This window comes from Seriola lalandi, unplaced genomic scaffold (genome assembly GCF_002814215.2).
Source record: "Seriola lalandi dorsalis isolate HSWRI2012SDOR001 ecotype SW California unplaced genomic scaffold, Sedor1 jcf7180002054578, whole genome shotgun sequence".
Taxonomy (NCBI): domain Eukaryota; kingdom Metazoa; phylum Chordata; class Actinopteri; order Carangiformes; family Carangidae; genus Seriola; species Seriola lalandi.
In genome coordinates, this window is record NW_019525131.1 from 292,262 (window position 1) to 314,662 (window position 22,401).

Here is a 22,401-nt window from a genome sequence, read left to right on the forward strand (position 1 = left end):
GGGGGGGGGGGGGGGGGGGGCCTCCAAAAAACTGGCCAAAAAACACCAAGCAGCACTTTCTCTAATGAAATAATCAGTCAATACTTTTTTCCACAACTCATTAAGGTGTCAATAGCTAAATTCACACCTCTTGTTCAGTGTTCTGGTGGTCCATCTGAAAATAATCATGTAATTAATTAGATATTAGGCCTTAAAAACAGGTATTTTTAGGGGCGTGCCTGTTTGATTGACATGCCTGGTCTGCAATGATTGATAAGGTGATGATGCAGGCCGGGAGGTAGGTCAACGGAGGATTAGTCACCGCTTGCACTGACAGTTTTGCTGTTAGCCATTTACTTTTAATGAGTTTTCGGTTCCCCTGAAATTATGGCTCATTTTTGGGCATTAACAGACTGCAGGGATGCTGATATACATTTATTTCATTATTAGTAAGTGAATGTTTATTTTCTTATGAGTTTTAATGTGGATGATTTTCCCTAAAAGCTAGTGCGTTTTTTTTCTTGCGTGTTATTACCAGAGAACGGGAGACAGTTAACATCCAAATTAATATTGGAGTTAATGTGAATTATGGATGCACTTTGCTAACATAGCTAGCTAGCTGATAACTTCGTGTTTGCTAAGAACAGAATTTATAGATATTAAATTGCAATTAAGTGACTAGCTCAGTCACAACCTTCACAGGTGAAAGTATTGACCAATTTAACATCAAAATGGTGTTTAGTAGGAAACAGATGGAACTGACCAACCAGAGTGCAGCCTGGAGCAAAACAAGACTCTAAATAGATGTGTGCTGCTGTTACCTCATAGATATATGTATTCGCCTTATGCACTCTTTAGTGTGAATTGAAAATTGACAGTTAAGATTTTGAAGTAGATGTCAGTATAGTACATCTCATATACATTAGTTTGAGTCATAACTTAATTGTTGTCATTGAAAAGGATTTTAATAAATAAACCTGTGATTAAATTGTACTGAGTATGTTTTTCCAAATTGATCATATGCCTCATGATGAATCTAACAGGACACTTTGGTGAATTAGTGTTTTCAGTGGTTTTAAAATTGGTAAGAACAAATGACACATTAGAAAAACACAAACTTTAATATCTATCTCTAGAGCCATCACTGTCAATGTTCAAGGACAGCAACATTTAAACATTTCTATCATTTGTTGTTGATTAAAGCCAACAGAAATAGTCTTCAGGAAAAACCTTCATCATTGTGTTCTTGTATTATTACAACACTGTGCATGTTGCTTTTGTTAAAATTCATACCAGAAATGCGTCATGAAAACCATCAACAAAGTTAAAGCAAAGCTTCATAAATAACTTTATTTCACATTAAAAACTGTATTTATTTCAACAATTTACACCACTGGAGAGGTGTACAAAAGAATGTAATTGCCAAATTAAAAATAAAAAACAGTTGTGGATGAAGGTACAGGTGAACTTCACAGTCATAAGACAAGTTTACATGATAAAGAGAGGTAGATGAATCCCCAGTGCAACATCATTTTTAGTAACAAGTAGAAATTATAGTAGAAATGTAAAAATAATACTTAATAGCTAAGTGAGGATAGTGCAACAGTCTGTTCACAGGTCGACTGTAAGCTATTGCAGTCCTCCATAAGTGATGGACGTAAGGTGCAAAAAGTGCAGGGGCCGTTACTCATCATCAGTCTTCGTGTGTGACAAAGTTTACATGTTGCAGGCTTGCAGTTTGAGGGAGATGCTGTTCTGTAGTCTGTTCATTTTCTGCAGCACCAATTTAAAACACAATGTTAGAATGTTTTACACTGTGGTTTAACAGTTCAACGTTAGCTTAGACACTAGCTTCAGCTACAATAACATTACAAGTTACTCCTCATATATATTTATGACATTTACCAAATATGGACATGTATGCAATAAGCTTCTAAGACTACTTTAACAGTTAGCTATAAAGTTTACCTCGCACTGTGAAAGCTAACGGTGTTAGAAGCGTCTTCGTATGGCGCAGCCAGGAGCCTGTTGCGGTCAAGTTACCGGTGTAGGTGGGCGTGCTTAGTGTCCTCTGGGACACGGGTCAGATCCACCCCTCACTCCCGCGGCGTCCATTAAGCCCAAACCCGTGGCGGAATGGAAGTTTGCCACTTGTTCTGTCTCCACCCCAGCTAATTCAAAAATGGGCAAAGAGGTGGGGTGTGTCGGGGGTTGAGACTTTGATGCTTACTGATTTGTGGCAACCATACACTCACCCACCTGTCACTCAAACGTCTCATCTCACTGCGCTGCAGAACAGAGAGGTTCAGGAGATCCTTTGTTCCCACTGCCATAAGGCTATACAACACCTCAACCAAAGGAAGTGGACTAATCTAATTATTATTGTTTATTTATTATTAACTGTTTTTATTATTATTATTATTATTATTATTATATTATCAACAATGAGCTAATGGACACATGAATTTTCCCTAGGGGATAAATAAAGAATCTATCTATCCATCCATCCATCCAAGTGACCACACCCTCAATTATACATAACTTTAAGCCTTGATAAAAAAGTACAGTTTTGTATTAGCCAGAAGTTGATGGAGTCAGGTACTGGCAACGGAGGCTACGTCCATCTTTATTTACACTTTATGAATTGACTAACTGTTGGAGCCAGACTCTAGTTGTCATTAGAGGATCTATAAGTTTTGGTATATCAGTGTTAGCTTCAGTATTGCAGCCTCGGAGGTTGATGCTTGCTGTAAACGTTTTGATGACATAATAGACACTTATTTTACTTTTAGCTCCGGTTTAGTCCACCAGCCGTGACAAAGGTACAGCTGCTTCTGTGCTCAGAGCTCTTTGTAACCCACAGAAGGCAATGAACACCTGACACACAATGACACATTGAGTCTGACATCTTTAATACGATATGATGCTAGAGAAAGTATTTTCTGCACATTCTGCATGAAGTGTCTCTCTCTGTAGATGCCAGGTGCTGGTCCATGGGTGTGAGCCGACTCGATGTATTTTACAGAAGGCTGCTCCTCACCAAACTCTTCATTGGGGGATGGGGAAAGCCTGAAGACCTCAAGAGGTACGGAAAACAGAGAACACAAAATAATACAGCTAGACATAACGGGTGTCGAGAAGCATGGCAGCTAATACAGAAGAATACAACAGGGCAACCTCTTCCAACTCTACCTGTAGGATTTCTGCTTGTTGTGCACTTTTTTTTAAAGATAAAAGAATAAATTCTTACTTTTACTACTACAAAAAACTTTAGAAGAATACAAGATGCTTATCTTCCTTTCAACTTGAAACACAGTCTTAACAGTACAGATACAGAGGTGAGCACTAGCTTTCTGAATAACTACAATATGTCAGTAGTCATGATGAATATTATGTTATCTGGAGAAAGTTGTAGCCTACTTCTAACTGTTACTTCTCCCTTGTTATCTTTATCTCTAAAAATCTTTTCTTTTGCATTCATCACGAACAAATATCAAGAATTAGGCTGACAGAGTCTGTTTGAAATAATTTTCCATGCATCTTCACTGTCTGCATTTGTAGTTCTGTATCTCTTTTCTGTATTGTACCTCCTCTGTCAGCGGCAGAATTTCCTATGCTCCAGTTTTTTAGCCTAGTTTATATTGTTTCATTCTCATTTATAAATAAGTGAATCTGGTGGTACGCTCAGACAGATCATGATGGCCTTTCTCTATACAGAGTACACCAAGTTTGGACTTGGAATCCAATGTTCTTGCTAATAGCAGCTGAACTCGCCAGTGATCATTATACCTATAGGCACAGGAGTCTGCTGTTCATTCTAATCATGTATTATAGGTTTGCTAGAGTACTAAGTGATCCAGAGCTCTGTGGGAGCATTGCAAATACTGATATTCCCTATGTGATGTGACTCATTGGTCCCTGCAGCAATGAAGCCTGTAGTTTGTTTTATGGCACTTTATTTGTCAGTAGAAGAGAAGGCTTTTGTCTGACTGTGGGATCAGAGTGTGAATCTAAACAGTCTATAAGACCTAAAATTTTCTTAAAGAATATTTTTAAACTGATGCATTAGAAGAGGTGAATATAGTGATTGACACTGGATATGGAGCTCATGTTCTGCCCTGTTTGTGTTTTACAGAATCTTTGAGTTCCGTAAGCTCATTGGAGACAGAGAGAGGTGCGAGTCTCTGGTGCCTGAGGACTATCCAGTTTACACAAACAAGGTACCCCATGTGTCCTCTGCTCACCAGTATATACCAAGTATTTATTTTTGTATTCTCACAGATCTGTATGTTTGTGTCCAGACAGAGGAGCACTCTGACTGTCTGATCCACGATGGGTTCTTCATCTCTCCTCTGGAGCACTTGGTTCCCGGAATCCTGCCACAAGAGGCCGTCAAAGCCAGGTAGACAGCATGATGTGGTCCACTCTGTCTCAACTGCTAACATGATGGTGTAAGAGGAGTTGATACAAGCTCTGTGATCACTGGAAGCTGTGAAGGGATCGTTCTCTTTCTGCTGAAATATGAGTGTAGGAAAATGGAAAATGTTTTTACAGTTACTAAAATGCATATTAACAACAAATGGATTTTAATCCAAATGTAGGCTTTTATGAGGCACAATGCAAATGCAATGCATCAATTAAAGAGAAATTCAAATAAAACAAGTTCAAGCAAAGAAGAGAGGCATTGGAAGAAATGCAAGGAAACAGGTTGATAAATAAATTGATTGTCAGGTGAAATGACAGAATGAAATGGGTTGGTGGAGGAAAAAACGGGTCAGAATGGAGGAAGTCAGATGTCTACGACAAAATGATTTAATAAATGTTTCACACAAAAGCTTTGTGTGAAACATTTATTAAATAATGTAATGAAATGTTTTCTCTGTATTCACAATTAGAGTTTGTTTCAACAGCTGGTTTTTATTTCCAAACATTCTACACTGCAAATATTTTAATTTCCAAGTTCTTTTTGACTTGACCAATATACACAGTTCCATTGTTTCACATTGTGTCAAAAGCCATTTTTACACTGGACAAAAAACCTGCTAACGTCTGGCTTTTGTCATCAATGTGAAAAGGTACAATGAGCATTCACTCCCGGGTCACATGACTCTGCAGTATTTACAGGTATTTATTGGCTCCATTTTCGATCGGCAGTGATGTAAATAGGCTGCCTGGGTAAACTGGCTAATTTCTGCCCCTCTTTCAGACGAAAGCATTTTACCAGTCTGCATGGCAGCCAGCAGCTCACTGTTTGACTCTGTGAAGATATTCCCTCCCCTGCTGTGTGTGTGTGTGTCTGTGTCCTTCTGTAGTTGTTAGTCTGAACAGAAAGGCAGATTTATCTGGTAGTGTGAAAGGAGTTGATCGCCTTTTTAGCAGTTTTATCTGCCTTTAGAATACCCATTTATACGCACTGATTGTGGTGTACAAAGGGTAATACCAATAAAGACCCTCACCAAACAGGGTCAGGTCAGAAATGGTTGATTACATATTGTGATTAGCCAGTGAGCCCAGCCCCAGCACATGCATGACTTAGCTCTGGGCACCCTGAATGACAGGCACACAGAGAGGGTCGGTAAAGAGACAGACAGGGACAGTAAATACTTGATGTTGATATTGTGGTGGGTCACAAGAGATAAATCAATGTATGGGAAACACTGGACCTTATGAAACACTATCATTAATGTGTTGCAGAAAATGTATTGCGCAACAATAAGAACGTAAATCACTAACTACTGCCCCATCTACCGTTGTCTGTCATGATGTGTTTGTGTACTGTGGTCCTCACAGTGTGTCTGTTGTTTCAGATTCCAGTTCATAGTCCCTAAGAGGTGGCAGAAGAACAGACCAGTATGTATCCACTTGGCTGGGACTGGAGACCATGTAAGGCTCTTAACCTCTTCACCTCAACATAACGTGAATATCATCAGCAAATACACTTAACTTGATCCTTTTTGTCTGTGCTGTCTGAAGTATTTACTGTGTGTGTTTTTTGTGTGTGTGTAGTTTTTCTGGCGTCGGCGGACCCTGATGGCCAGGCCCATGATCAAAGAGGCAGGAATGGCTTCACTTCTTCTTGAGAACCCGTATTATATCCTTCTGTTTATTGTCATCTTACATCTGTCACCGTGTTTTTTAGTTTATGGTTATTTCCTTTGAAAATAATTCTGCTGGACACCCCCTGGTATACTCTTTAATCGCACAAGCACAGCAACAAACACAACTTGTTAATTGTTAGAGCACAGGATGTGTGGGCATGTCAAGCTGCTATTTTAGTTCACGTAGAAGCAGCAGTGGAAAGTACAGAAGGGCTGGGTGAAGGTGGATTTAGATCAGATGATGTGATGATTAATAAAAACACTTTCAGCCAATCACATCACTGGTCTCATCGCTCTGAAACAGCTGAGCCAGTGAAACATGACGACAACTGGCCAACCAATGGAAAGATGATGTCTGGATGATGCAGAGATGCTGTTTCAGTTTAAGTTCTGTGTCACATTCAGCAGTCTGCCCGATTCTGCTCTTCAAGAATTAAACATGAAACACCACTTTGTAAAAAGGTCTGATGCACACACCTCTACGTTTACCTGACGTGTAGAGATGTGTGTGGTTATTATGCAGCATCCTGGTGTCATTTGCATGTGAACTAATCAAAGTAAACACAGATGACATTATGTATAATGTCACTGCAGTCTGACACCACACTTAGGGGCTATCAGCCAATCATGTTGCAGAAGTCAGAAGCAGGCGCTTCAGTTAATGTTCACATCAAACATCAGAATGAGGACAACTGTGACAGTGCCTCTGACTGTGACATGATTGTTGGTGTCAGACCCTGGCATGGGTGTTTCTCAAACTGCTGATCTCTTGGATTTTTACACACAACAGTCTCTAGAGTTGGTTTTTACTCAGAATTGAACAACAACAACCAATGACCAAACCTGCCTTGTGTCAACAAGTCACAGTCTATCAGTCATATTCATTACTTGTTCATGTGTAGAATCAGTGAAATACCCCTTTAAGTGTGTATATTCAATGTTAACCCAGTAGCTTATGTACATACCAGGCTAACAGATTAGCACCATTGATGCTTTGGAAACAAACACTGATGAAGACGATAAGAGTGTGTGTTGGTGAAGCCAGCACATTAATCAGTAGGTATAAAGGAGAACATGCACATGGGATTGAACTCCATTCTCTGGTTGAATGTTTGTGTTATCCTTATTGTATACTGTATTTGAACATCTGTTTATTCCTTAACTATACTTTTACATGGCTATCGTAAACCCAAAGACCAACTGTAAGTTCACTATGTCAAACACAATTGACTTAATTGATTACCATCGTGAAACTTGGTTTTTTATTTTACCAAAAGTACGTTGGCCTCTAAGAACAAAGCATTACGGCAAATGTGGTACAAATCCAGAATAAGACATGAAACGACCTGTGAGCGGTGCCATATGGATAAACAGCAACATCAGGTATATTTATTTCTAAACAGCCTTTTTTTTCTTAAGGTGAAAAAAATCTAATTTATAGTGAGTATAGTAAAGAACACACCTATTGTCCAATTAGCAACAATTATATTTCAATTCTGAGACCAAACTTTATCCAGGATGTCACTGACTAACTGACAAAATGACTGAGTGATGAAGTTACACCATTGATGTTAGTTTCCTCATTGGGCGTTGGATCTTTCAAAATGATTTGTTGTGAACAAGCAGTGTTGCCAACTTAACACCTTTGTAGATTAATCCACTTTTCAGACCCTTTAGTGTCTTTTTCTTTAGCTACAAAACTATTGATTTGGACAAACTTTAGCTGCCCTGTGAGTGTAAGGTCGGGCTTTCCCTCCACAAACGCACCTGTCTATGCTGATGCATGGCGGCTGATGTGAATGCAGTTCTACCTTTCTCTCTGAGGGATCAATTTGCAGTAAATACAGCTGAAATCACAGCACACTATTCAACTGATGTCTTTGGTGATTAAAAAGTGACTGCTGGTTAGTTTCAGTCACTGTTTGAAACTTGTTCAAACAAGTTGTCATGACAACAGAAACAGAAAAACATGTCACTACTAGACTGAAACCAGCTGACACTAGACTGAAACTAATTGATAATTGACTGAAACCAGCTGATACTAGACTGAAACCAGCTGACACTTGACTGAAACTAGCTGACACCAGCCTACAACGTGGTCCAGCCATATACCTGATTTTGAACTTATCTTTCAAGTCACTGGAGAACAGAGTTTTTTTTAGATAAGGCTGTTCTCCCTGGGAGAAGGTGCACATTTACCAGCTGGTCTTCTCTGGAGAGGGACTGTGAGATCCTGAGAAGACTACTGGTCTCACCTGGCAGGGAGTCATCATATCTCAGAAAACACCATAGCAGATTTCCAAATAAATGTTATTTGGTAAACTGACCAAATACTGAAAATCAAAATGGCTACTTTCTGGCCTGAAAACATACCAAAATTTATAATTGTTTATATTAGGTACATGAAGTCATGCTGGCATAAGTATCTGTAAAGTTGTTGTGCATCCAAATGGAGCCCATCACTCCCCCGGTGACCCGGAGCAACTCCACTGTAGCAATTCATGTGTTTTCCCTATTTTTATGAGTTTTCTTATTTGTTGTATTTCTGGATTCGGAGCGTGTTTCCTTTAACGTTTGTAATTTCTCTGTTGTATGTGCTTTGTCCTTAGGGGGCCACCATACAAGACCCTGCCTTTGTGGTGGTGGTGTTTGTTGTGTGCTCCTTCAGAGGATAGCAGCTGTCATCTTGGTTTCACACCAGTTACAGTGGAACCGCAAGGAGATGCACACAACAGCAACAAAGCTAAAACCACATGTTCTCTGTTGCTCTGTCAGCTCCTCATCCAAAGCTCCACTGGAAGTTGTTTATTTAAAGGAGCTGTTTGTAAGTTTTGCTATTGCTACATAGCTAGCATCAGCATTAGCAGCTTTTTACTTACCAGTCTAGAAGAAACATTGTGAGTTCAGCATCAAACTTCATTCCTCATTCCCTACTCACCAACAGCTGGAGGTGGAAACAAACACCAACGTTAACTCTTGTCTCTATCACATCTTTCTTCTACTGAAGTTAGCATGCTAACCAGCTAGCTTTCTGATACTGAATAACTGTAGCCCCTGTCTGTCCTGGAGAAATAGCTGCTCAGAGGACATATTATAACCTTTGGTATTGTAAAGACAACGATGGCTGAAGCAACGCTCACCACAAGAAACCATGTTCAGCAGCAGAGAAAACGTACAAAGAGCTCCTTTAAGTCAAGTCAGTTTTATTTATATAATCCAGTGACACTTTCTGCTCTTAGACCCTCATTCAGAGAAGGAAAAACTCCTCAAAACTCCCAAAACCCTGCACCGATGAAAAAGATGGAAGAAACCCAAGGAAGAGGTTTCCTCTTAGTTGTAGAAAAATAATTTAGTGATTTATTTGGCAGAGCAGAAATTGTCTGGTGCATACTAAAACTGCCGATCAGTGGATTATGCTATAGGAGTGATAAGAGAAGTTTATATGGATGGTTTGATGGTTGGAATCCATTTGAACTGCTGTGAATTCAGGATAATTCCAGCTATCATTCCTCTACGAAGGATCAAACTACAAACTGCTCAGAGCTGCCTGCTAACACTACAGGAGATGATGGTTTCATACTAAGATAGATTTTCACCGACCCATCTTTTAAACCTGCAATTTATTCAGTGTAAAGTAAACAGGGACATTATGTGTGACTTGTTTAGGCGCTCCAGTCTGAAGAATGTGTCAGACCTGTTTGTCATGGGAGGGGCTTTGATCCTGGAGTCAACGGTGCTGCTCCGCTGGCTGCATGGACAAGGATACTGGCCCCTGGGAATGACTGGCATCTCCATGGGAGGATATGTGAGTCACCAGAACAGCACAGTCTTTCATCTCCTTTTATCAAACCCTACACGATCCACTAGTATTCCTCTAAATAACTAGTCAACATGCCATGTCATCCTGCAAATGCATAGTCACCAGCATCTTACTACAAATTTGAAAGTAAATATGATACAAACAGGCCAGCATACAAGTACAAATGGGTCAAATATAACCCTGTACCTACTTCTACCCAAAGATCCTGTTTTTCATTAAGTCTTTTGTTGTCCCTGTGTCCAGATGGCGTCCCTGGCAGTGACAAACTGGCCGAAGCCTATCCCTCTGGTTCCCTGTTTGTCCTGGTCCACTGCCTCCAGTGTCTTCACCACGGTAACATACTCGCTGTACCTCACATGCAGTGAGAAGACGTTCAGTTACCAAAGCAGCATTAAAGTTGACATAATAGTCAAACATTGTAGTTGAGGTGCTGTAACTGTTTTCCCTCCTTTCTGGTTGATGGAAGCTGTGACAGCATGCAGTCAAACAGTGATAGGTTTAATGTGGTTTTACCCTGACCCATTCCACATCTATATTTATATTTTTTCAAACAAAAGTAAAGTGATTATTGTTTGGTTTGGTTAAGTGTAAAAAGCAGGTTGCATTATTGTCTAGTAAGCTTTATCAGGAATATTGTCATAACTAAGAGATGAATAACAGTATAATATACTTGTTTACTTGCTGCTGCTGGCTCTTAACACTTAGGAAGAAAAGACTAATTTTCTAATATGCTAATTTAGTTTCCACATTCCACATGCATGTGTGTAATGCTGCAATATCAGAACTGATCTCAGAACAGTAGAAGAATTCTTCTATTCTATGTCTATTTTTAGCTTTAACTGTGCAGGTGCTGGTTGCCTTGTTTCCCCTAACAGCATGCCACTGCTCTGTGCATTCATCTGCAGCCTGCACATCTCAAATCTCTGACCTCTGCTCTGACTGTGTTTGTGTGTGTGTGTGTGTGTGTGTGTGTGTGTGTGTGTGTGTGTGTGTGTGTAGGGTGTGCTGAGTAAAGCAGTGAACTGGTCAGAGCTGGAGAAGCAATATGCCATTAATTCAGTGTATGAAGAGGAGATCATTAACCTGTTGGAATACTGTGGGGTACGTTATCCTCTGCAACTTTTTTTGATCATCACCCACTCATAGTCTCCAGAACCAGCCTGGTACAACTTGCTATAAGGATACAGTTAAAAATGCTAATGGGTTCGTATCAAATTATCGAATCAATGAGTCGACTAATAAGTTTATCAATTGAAAGAAAAATTATGTGTTGTATCAGCATGAAAGGACAGTTTTTTGTTATTTGTTTTGTCAAATAATCAGAAAACATTACAGATCTTTAATCTCTATATATCTCTGGTAACATGATAAGCATTTGTCTTTATTTCAATCAGAGAAACTTGGAGGAATTGCCCATTGATTACAAATGGTTGGACTTTGAGGTGACTCTTTGAGGAAGTTCTCAGTAAGTACATTGTATCTGTCTTTTGGTCTTTGTGTCCACATCAATCAGGCTGATTCCTTTAAAATGGGTCAAGACCTTGGGAGGAATATGGACCCTATAGAGCATCTGCTGGGTGTGTCTGGAGGGGACAGAGCGTCGGTGGACCGGTTTTCCAAAGCTGGAGGGGAAGCTGAGGCGGGACATGGCCTGTTGTTTGGTGGAGGCCCTGGAGGGGGCGGGGCTGGAGACAGATTAGACCATTTATTATCATCAGTGAACAGCAGGGGGGCAAGTTTGGACTCTCTACCAAGGTAAACAAGACAGATTATTATGAATAGAAACTTCTAAATGTCTCGTTTGCAGTTTTGTAAGTTGTCATGTGTGTAACAGTCACTTTTACTCAAAAATACATCTGTGACTTTCCTTTTTTTGTTTCTGGACACGTTCCACATGCTCCAGTGACACAACACATTCTAATATAACATTGGTAAGGTGAAAAGATTTAAACACCTAGTCATATATACTGTATGTATTGTCTGATTTAATGTACATAGTCTATAATTAGGGCTCCTAGCACATTGTGCTGATAGATGCCAGTGTTAGGATAATTGCTTGCACACCATTTCTGTTGCATTTGTTGTTAACATTATTTTTGTCATCATTATCATAGTTTTTTCTCCGCTCCGGTGATAGCCAGAGCCGGAGGCATATTGTTTTCGGGTTGTCTGTCTGTCCGTCCGTCCTATTCTCATGGAAACGATGTCTCAGTAGCAACATGACGGAATTTTAGAAAAAACTGAAATTTAGAGCAAATATTCACTTCAACTTAAGGGCGAACTCATTAGATTTTGGTGGTCAAAGGTCAAGGTCAGTGTAACCTCACAAAACACTTTTTAGTCATAACTCAAGACTTCACAGCAATTATGACCAAATTTCATACAAATGGTTCATATTTTCTGTGACTGTGGATAAACAGGGATGTAACCTGAAACTAGTCTGGGTGGAGGAGGCAGACAACCACCAGGAAGTGATTCTAGTTTTTCTTTTAATGAGGGATCCAGTGGGCTGTGCCAGGGGTGTAAGAAGGTTGCATCTACATGTCTGTCTGATTAACACATAACTTAAAAAATATGTAAAACCTACTTTTTTGAAGTCCTCTTAGGTTGAAATTCAGTCTGCATAAGTAGTGAGTGAGCTGTCTGATTTTCAACCACAGTCCTTCGGCAAAATGTTTCAATGAACATCTGTGCGATAAAATTTACAGCGACACCACAGAGGACAGTAACAACAACAACAAAGAGAATTATCAAAACATAAACCTGGGCCATGCCAAAGCAACTGGAAGCAGTTAAACATTAGGCCAATAACAGAGTAACAACAAATACATTCAGTACATGTAGCCATGCAAGCAGCATGACACAACAAAACACAGACGACCATCTTTCTTTACATACATGTAGAGCAGCCATAAACAGTAGTTATGAATGAAATGATCAATATGTTGATCTTGCTAAAATGTTAAAAGATGCAGTTAAAAGTAAGTAAGATGGTTTTATACCATTGTACCAGACATACACGTCATGTAACACAGAGTGGCCAAACATAATTATAAGAGAACCTACCAGGTTGTTAGTAAAATATTAAGAGTTCAATCCATACTTACCCAAGCCATGCCATGACTGTTCCAAAGCCAGGCCTTGAGACATTGAGTGCAGGTGTGTTCAGAGGTACAGTCCCTTATTTTGGTTGGTAGGGTGTTCCATGATCGGCTGAAGAAGCCGGACTTCAGAGGGATACACAGTCCTCTCTGAGAACAGATTGTGTACATCTGTTGTTTAACTTTTTCTAATTTAATAAAAATACTAAGTGGTGTGGGAGCCTTGCCATTCAGTATCTTAAACACCAGGCAGATTTCTGTGTATTTCATAACCTTATCCCAGTTAAGGATGTTATATTTTTCAAGAATATTGCAGTGATGGTGAGAGTTGTTCTGAGTCCTGTCTAACACCTTGAGAGTCTGCTTGTACAGACAGAGAATGGGCTTCAGTGTTGTACCTTCTGCATGAGTCCAGCTTGTCATACACTGTTATAAGTTGGGGATGATCATTGCATACGTACAGTATATAGTTTTGCTGCTGAGGTTGTTCGGCAGATTCTCATATATCTTAAAATTCCCAGGTAGTATTTGGATATTTAAATATAACTTTCTTCACTTGAATGATAATTAGTTGATCGTTGTTGCATTGAGTTTGGCAGCTGCTTGATCTTAAGTTTTTGCATGAACATAGATTACAACATCATCTGCATACATCTGACCTTCACACCGTGTGCAGACTATGGTAAAAAAAATCATTGTACCTGTGGGCCTGTAGGTCCGACTTGCATGGCCTCAACAGGCCGTCAGCTGCACATTATGTGGGGGACATGGACCCCACACAATCGTCTAGTTTGAGGTCTAAGCCCGAGGGCCTGGGGGCCACACATGTAAAGCAGCGTGGCTATACATACATATATACATATACATATATATATATATATATATATATATAAAAGGAACAACTTCCTATAGGTTACAGTCGAAACAGCAAGTGTTGTGTATCTTGGCAACAGTCACTCTTATTAACACAAAACTTAGTCCAGTAGTTTCTCATGCCCACTGAGGCTCTGTTGGCACCTCTCGGCCACTAGGTGGAGCTTTTGTTGCAAAATCATTGCGTTGCTTCATAAGAATTGTGCAGGATCTTGGGACAGCATTTGTACCTGGTCATTAGTTTCAAAAGCCTCAGAAAGATCCACAGCAGCGCAGCACAGTCACAGTGCCAGTGCTGTACAATAATGATATTATTTAGTACAACCGTAGTGGCAGAAATTGTATGAAGTTATCTAGAACCTGACTGCAGGAAGATTTGCCCTTTGTCAGTGTGCAGTAACGTAGTGTTACAGGGCTCTATTTAATTAGAAATCAGAAATCTGCCAACAGGATTTTCTTGACCAGCAAAGGATAAATCTTTGTTTGTAATTTAAACAAATTTTTTGTGCTACGTTTCTGTATCTATAGAAAGGGGGTTTTGTGTGTGTGTGTGTGTGTGTGTGTGTGTGTGTGTGTGTGTGTGTGTGTGTGTGTGTGTGTGTGTGTAAAATATTTAATTTAATAGTGTGTATCCCACACTGTTGTCACTTATTTCACAAAATATTGTTGGTACTTGACTCATAGATTGTTTGCCATCACAGTCAAATCTATGATATGTTACAGTACATTTTAGTTGTTCATTATTTGCTTGTTTTGTTATTTTCATGATCCTGCTGTTTCCTCCAGTGACACCGTTTGATCTTTCACCTTTCATCTAAAACCTTATTCTTTTCTTTTCGAAGAGGCCTTCATGCCAACGACACACTGCACAGGAAGAAGACGGATTCAGCCAAATGCTCTCGGCCATCACTGCATAGAGAGTCTATAAGCTTCATGAAGGGAGTGATGGATGAATGTACACACATGGCCAACTTCTCTGGTAAGTTTTTTTTACTGAAAGTTTTTCTGATTACTGTCATGACTGAACTAGGACAGAAGAAATCAAATATCCAGAAATACTGTGACAGGCTATAGATCTACAGGGTGTTACTCCACCTCTATAATGGATCATCATTCTGCTGCTCAAATAGAAGCAGTCAGGACTGTGCTGAACACGCAGCCCCAGACCTTCACAACAACAAGTTACACCTGAAGTCGGCAGAGGACAGAGTTTTACCTGTATAATTGAACTACTGAAAGAAAGTTATACAAGTGCAAACTTCTGATATAGCCACATTGAATTTTGTAGTGATGGTATTTATAGTATGTTAATATTAAAGAATCGTTGTCCAGTAGGTTCGTGCCGATGGACGATGAAATTGGTGCAGAACAATCAGGATAGCTCATGCCTTTGCAAATGTCAAGAAGATATTTGATTTGTTTTCCCACTAATGTAGTAACTTATTATGTGTAGTATTAATTTTAATTTGCAACGTCACAGTTTCACATATATAACCGCATATAACCAACACTCTGACCAGGTGATTGTAATGAAGCTGCTCGTTGTGTGACAGACAGTTTGTTATCCTGCTGCTTTTTATGGATGTAAATAGAACTTTTGGACAGTCAAGGAGAGAGACACATTATTTGTGACAACGATTTTGTATTTTCCATGAAAGAGCAATGGCGAGAGAGAGAGAGAGGCAAGCAAAACGGGACACACTCGCTTTTTTTTTATAACATAACATGTCCCCTGGTTGACTGGACCATAGACTGTAAATAAAGATGGACGTAACCTGATGTCACCCATAGATCGTCCGGCCTCTTCTTTCCTGGACTGGTTAGCAGAGACTGAACTTTTACAATTAAATATAGAAATTTTTAATGAGGTGATCTGTACAATTTATCTGAAGTAGATCATATGCCCATCTGCGAGAGCGAATAAACATGATCTTACTGATTGATCTCAGAAATGAGATGAATTGTATAAATGGGCCAAAAGGGGGCAGTTGAGATTAATGTAAATTCTGCTGGTGGCTGCAGTAGATTGTTGGCTGCAAAGCCAAATCCATTAAAAATCCATTCCGTTATTTACTGTGATCACTGCACCACATGGCCAAACTAGACTGCTAGACTGCTCATAGACTGCCCAGGCAAAATCAATGGTACACTGTATTTTGGCATTGTTGTATTGCGCATGTCAGTGTGTGTGTGAGAGCAACTACTTGCATCACAGGGACTGTAATTTTGCGATGACCTAAACCAGGTTTTTAATGGTAGACTAAATTGTACAAAACTGAATGTAGCGTGGAACTGGAAACCTCCAGGAACACCGTGAGAGTAAAGGAGAGCTTAGTAGACAGTGACCCCACACTAGGTATCATGTCCTGGGGGACTGGCTGAGTGAAAACCCATTTCAGGCACTGTTGGCAAATGAAGTTGTTAACCAGAAAAATGTAAAAATCCAAATCCACTGAAGGAAAGATGTTCTTGTCAGATGTAAGTAATTAAAAAAATAGAACTTTGCTGAGATACACTAAACCTAAATTCCACTGAACGACATTCAGGTTACACTCACTGAGAATTTATTAGGCAAACCTGTACATCTGCTTATCACACAAGAGTTTCCTCTTTAATGGAGCCAACAACAAAAGCATCCAGTGAGCAGCAGCTCTGTGTTGATGAGAGAGGTCAGAGGAGAATGGACGGACTGGTTGGAGATGACAGAAAGGCTACGGTCACTCAGATAACCACTCTTTACAACTGTGCTGAGCAGAAAAGCTTCAGAGTGAACAACACGTCCAATCTTGAGGTAGATGGACTACAGCAGCAGAAGACCAGGTCAGGTTCCACTTCCTGTCACCAAGAACAGAAACCTGAGGCTGCAGTGGACACAGACTCACCAACACTGGACAGTTGAAGATCTGGTCTGATGGATACCAGTGTTAGTGTTCTGTTCATGATAAAGTGCTCAGTGAGTGTATGTATAATCTAATTGCACTCATTATAGAGGTCTGCTCTGCATCACTGTGCTCAGTGCTACCACTGGTGACTGCTAACCTTATTGAAGATATACGAAGGGGTGACCAGTGAAGAGAGGATAAATAGAAGACCCCACTGTCTCTGAGCAGATCTAGTCCTGTCTCTGACACATCCACATGGATGAAGGAACACCACCTTCAACTACACCTCTCTAAGACTGAACTCTCAGGGTCTAGAGAAACCTGGTGTCATGTTTTATGACCAGCTCTCCCCCTCTGACCATGTTGTGTCCGTCTCCTGGTCGTGTCTCTTTGCTCTGTTCATCAGAAAAATCGAGACCATGGTTATCTCTCCCCTGGACTACTGCAGTGCTCTTCTGGTGGACCTGCCTTCACTCAGTGAAACCCTTACAGGAGGTCCAGATTGCAGCAGCTCATCTGGTCTTTGATCAGCCTAAAAGGTCACATATCACTCCACTGGATAACCTGCTCTGGCTGCGTCCCAATTCAGGGCCCATATCCTTCTGAGGACATGGCACTGAAGTTTTAGTGGTGTCCCTCAGTTGTAAGTCTCTTTGGACAAATGTGTCTGTCAGATGAATAAATGTAAATGTAATGTAAATCAGGAAGATGTGATCTCTTTTCTCACTTTGTGACGTCTAAAACTTTAATTCTGACAGACAGCTGCCTTGTCACTAGTTTTTAATGGAACATACATTTGCATGTGATCCACATAAAAACAGTACTGAATATCAGGTATATGTCCTTTCCTCTTTCCCAGTCCCTGTAGACACCAGTCTCATCATCGTGGTTCAGGCCAAAGAGGACGCCTACATCCCTCGTACAGGGGTCCTCAGTCTGCAGGAGATCTGGCCTGGATGTGAAGTCCGATATCTGAACGGAGGACACATCAGTGCATACCTGTTTAAACAGAACGTCTTCAGGTAAACCGCCGACTCAAAGCAGAACAAAACGGGTGTGAGGTAATAGTCTGTTGGTTCTGACACACACTTGAAATCTGATTCCTTTGTTCAGTGGTGAAGTTGTGTTGTTTTGTAGGAGTAAATGATCAGTTCAGCCTGTAAATCCGTGTCACACTCTGACCTCTCCTTTCTCCTGTCATATGTGACAGAGTAAAGCCCAGAGGTGTGGACTGGAGTGGCCTGACTTGTTTGTGAATCAGTCAACATCAATATGATTTTAGACTTTAGCGCTAATAAAAAAGACTCATAACTGCATATGGACTTCAGCCCTTTGACTTGTATGAGTCGATATCCTGGCCAAGAACCAAAGATCAAAACTGAGGGAAATGTGTTCTTGTGAATGTAGACCAACTGACAGACAAACAGAAGCTGTCTGAGGTTACAACAGTCAGACATGAAATCATTCAGGCTGCATGTTTTAAATGACAAAGGTCTCCAGTGAAAGGTCTTATCAGCTGTGGATCATTAACCAACTTGCTAAAGGGCCAGAATGAAATTGACTGTTGTGTGTGTGTGTGTTTGTGTGTGTGTGTGTGGACACCATCCTGTAACGAGAATACAGTATTTTTATTTAAAATTCTTCCATTTTTTATTTGATAATACTCATATAAATCATACAACATAGTGTACATAATGCAACTTGTTCCAGCAAGCCCCCCCACCCTTACCCCCATAACCAGGAAGGGTTGATCAGCTATAGAGTGGTCTAATTCTTGTGGTTAAAGAGACAATGCAGATCATAACTAACTAAACACATTATTATCAAAGATAGAGATGACAAGGAATAACAAATAAATAGATACAATTCTGTAAATAAAACTAAAAAGAATGTGTCTCCGGAAGAAGTGAGAGAAACAAGTTATATAAATATATAAAAAATGTTGGGTCTGAGCTCTGCCTCATGAGCTGGACACCATAGATGTTGGATCTTCGGTTGTCTATCATTTTATTGGCTATCATAAATTAAAAAAACATTCATATTAAAATATTAATATTAAATAGTAACTCTAAAATGAATTATAGTCTTCGGGGGCACCAGCCTAAACTGATATAAAATAGTCAATATTGTTTCAGTCTAAAATTGTTACTATTAATCTGGAACTCCAGAACCAAATTACCAAATCAACAGTAAATTAAGTTGAAGGATTGGAATTCTATTGAGAAGAGGTTCGTAATATTCACGCTTGTGCAACATTAAACACACCAGTAGTTATACTTAACGACATTTATTTACAATGGAGCAGAGTAAAACACAATGTCTAATCTAGTATATACAGGTGTATGTGTGTGTTTGTGCCAATTCAAAATGGTCACTGTGACCACATGGCTTGAACAAGGAAGACTACACAAGATGGTGGTAAACAAAGAAACTACTCAAAATAGCTGCTGAGACCATCTAGTGTGTGTGGGAGAGAAGGTGTGAGTTTCTTTGTTAGCCTAGCTCATGTGATCTAAAGGTACCAGGTTAAGGGGGATGTTAACTTCATGCAGGTTCTAGAACTGAGTGTGTGAACATACAAATACTCTATTAACTGTATGAGTGACCTCAATCTAAGCAAACATTTCAATAACAAAACATTAATCAACAAATACATGAACAAAGTTAAGACTTCTGCTGCTTAGCTATGCTGTGCTATGCTGTGCTAGGAAAGGTAAGGCTCAGTCAGTTAACGTTACCCAGTCCTTGGAACAAACAAAAAGGTCCTTTCCAGGGTTGTTGAAGTGTCCAGTGAGTTGGGAGGCTTCCTGGTGGAGTAAAGTCCTGTCTGGCTGTGTTGCTTTGCTGTTATCTCCTTTGTTCTCCTCACAGAGTTAGCTGTTCCACGCTAACTCTGCTGTGGCTCCTGTTGCTTGGAAAATCAGCTGGCCTTGTGTTGTAGCTGATGACTCTGAAGAGAACTTGGTTTACTCTCAGTTAATCCAAAGCAGGTCGCTGCTGTTGAGGAGAACAGTGTTGCAGTCTGCTGTGAGCAGGCTGACCAGAGTATTGTCTCAGGTAGCAGGGCTGACCTGGGCTGGGGCCTTGTTGCCCCTTGAAGAGCCGAGAGGGGAGAGCAGGAGCTGCTCTCCTGATCAAGCCGAGAAGAGAGATCTGGTTTTGTTTGGTGACACTCTGGGGGGTCACATGTCAGACATTGACCAACACTGACTGGTCAGGGAGGTCCCTGGGTGACGGTTGTCCCCAGGTGTGAACATTGAGGAACTGTGGGGAAGTGAGTTCCTTTGTCTGTGGAACAAAGAAACATGTAGTCTCTTGAATGAGTCCCAACAATAAAAAAATATCATAATATTTTTTTTGTTCTGTCCTGCAACCTATATGACATCTTTTCATATGAAGCCACTTTACCTAATTTAGTCACCCAATCTTGAACAGGTTCCTTCCATTTCCGTAGGACGATTTGTCGTCCAATCATGATAGCAGTCAGTGTCCATTGTTTCAGTGGTTATGGAAAAGCAGACCACACTTTACAGTCTCCCAGGATATATAACTTAGAAACCCAAATTGCCTTTTTATGACATTGACAATTTAACAGTGACTCTTCATCCAATATTGATAAATCTTGGGTCCTGACCATAGTGCATGCACCAGCTTACCTTCATCCATACCACACTCTAGCAAGTACCTGAGTCTTTTAAGCCAAGTCTGAAAAGCCTATTTGGAGTCCAATAAAAAGTCTCACCCTCAGATCCCTCAACATTATTCGAGAGTTGCCACAAATCCTAGCCCAGTCCTGTTCATCAAATGACACCCTCAAATCCCTTTCCCAGTCTAAGGGCCGACACCCCACCCCATGACCTTGAGAATTTTATCTAGCTTATCTGCTGGCTCTGGGGAGTACACACTCAACCCATAAGTCCTTAGCAAGACATGGCGTAGCTGAAGGTATCTCCAGAATTGGGATATAGGTCACCAAATGATTTAAGTGTATTGTTGCTGTATACATTTTCTAATCTAAGGATACATCTTTATACCCACTCCTCCTAAAAAAAATTTTTTTTAATTAATATTCAGTTTGGAATGTAGCCAAATAATGTATTCCTTGTTTAAATAGAGATCAAACTGTATCAGCCCCGAGATTCTCCTCAATACCTTCTGAAGTTGAGATATGATTGGGTGAGCCTTCACATACCCAGATGGATCCGTGGACAAGCAGTGGAGCGGAGGAAGAGGAGCACATACAGAATGCTCTATGTTGTACCATGGAGGGGCTCTCTCCTGAGGGAGTGCCCAGTGCGCCTCAGGCTGAAAGTATAATAATAATAAACCAAATTTGGGAGTCCTAAACCACAGCTATTGAGTGGTCTTTGTAATTTCCTCATTCATATGTGGTCGCTTTCCATTCCAGAGGAATTCTTTAAATGCACTATCAAATCTCTTAAAATAACTGTCTGGAATTTCTATGGGAGGGAGGAAAGTAGGTAATTAATCCTAGGGATGCAATTCATTTTGATTACATTAACTTTTTCCCATAAAGACAAGAACCCTGCTTGGGCCATCTAAATCATCCTGCCTGGAAGAGTACAGTTGAACAGTGCTTTGTCAAAGGTACGGCTTCTGATTTATCCCAACCTTATATCCTGAGAACTTAAAAAAAAAAGTCTTCAGCAATGAGGGTATCGATACCACAGGGTCCTAAATTGATAAAAGAATATTGTCCGCATACATCAACAATTTATGGATGCTTCCATTACGCGTCACTCCCGGAAAGTTATCATCACCCCCAGAGGTTCCATCACCAAACAAAATAACAGAGGGCTAAGCGAGGAACCCTGACGTGTGCGTCTCCCCAATTCAAAATATGAGTGTGTACTGTTGCTTCTGGTCGATAATGTAATAAACTTAATAAAACTTTCTCCAGGCAAAACATTTCTAAAGTCCTAAACAAAAATCTCCATTCCACCCTATCAAACAGTATCACGCAAAAACGCAGCAATTGGTGAATTGGAATTTGAGACTGTTCACATAATATTAATTAAGTGCCTAATTTTTTCAGAACCCACCTGATTACCTTACCACATCATTACCTTCCCGCGCCTATTTGCGAGGACTTTAGACAAAATTTTGGTGTTTAATGGTATAACGGAAATTGGATGATAGTTCTTTCAGTCACATGCGTCGTCGTCATATTTAAGACTAAGTGTAATTATAGCTTTTGATAAAGCAGCTGGTAGCTACCCCTTTCAAATGCCTCATTGTACATACTGAGTAGCAAAGGTGTTAGTTCAATCAGCTGTAAAGCCATCTGGTCCTGGGGCTTTTCCATTTGGTAGTCCTTTAATTACACTAATAATTTCTTCACTGGTTATCGGGTGGTCAAGGTCTGTCTTTTGTGATTCAGATCATCTGGGAAGATCCAATCCTTGGAAAAATGTTTCTATACACTCTTCATCGTGTTGAGAGTCTGCTGTATTTAATTTCACATAAAACTCTAAACCCAGTATTAATAACTACAGATTTGGCTTTTAGTTCTCCCTCCTCTGATCTGATGGCCAAAATAATAGATGATAGTTCTTTCTGTTTTAAGCAGTTTGCAAATAGTTTACTCGCTTTATCCCCCGATTCGTAATATCTTTGTCTCATTCTGA

The 22,401-nt window shown here is 40.1% G+C and overlaps 1 protein-coding gene across 1 annotated transcript in view; it reads left to right on the forward strand.

Annotated features, from left to right (window-relative positions):
• abhd18 (abhydrolase domain containing 18) overlaps positions 1–22,401 on the forward strand; it is a 33,879-nt gene that overhangs the window by 2,955 nt on the left and 8,523 nt on the right. Inside the window, exons 2-13 of the mRNA XM_023417790.2 lie at positions 2,956–3,064; positions 4,115–4,199; positions 4,281–4,381; positions 5,787–5,862; positions 5,986–6,070; positions 7,252–7,279; positions 9,744–9,882; positions 10,141–10,230; positions 10,897–10,998; positions 11,411–11,652; positions 14,714–14,850; positions 17,613–17,775. Coding sequence (XP_023273558.1) covers positions 2,973–3,064; positions 4,115–4,199; positions 4,281–4,381; positions 5,787–5,862; positions 5,986–6,070; positions 7,252–7,279; positions 9,744–9,882; positions 10,141–10,230; positions 10,897–10,998; positions 11,411–11,652; positions 14,714–14,850; positions 17,613–17,775 — 1,340 coding nt within the window. The 5' untranslated portion in view covers positions 2,956–2,972. The remainder of the gene's footprint in view (positions 1–2,955; positions 3,065–4,114; positions 4,200–4,280; positions 4,382–5,786; positions 5,863–5,985; positions 6,071–7,251; positions 7,280–9,743; positions 9,883–10,140; positions 10,231–10,896; positions 10,999–11,410; positions 11,653–14,713; positions 14,851–17,612; positions 17,776–22,401) is intronic.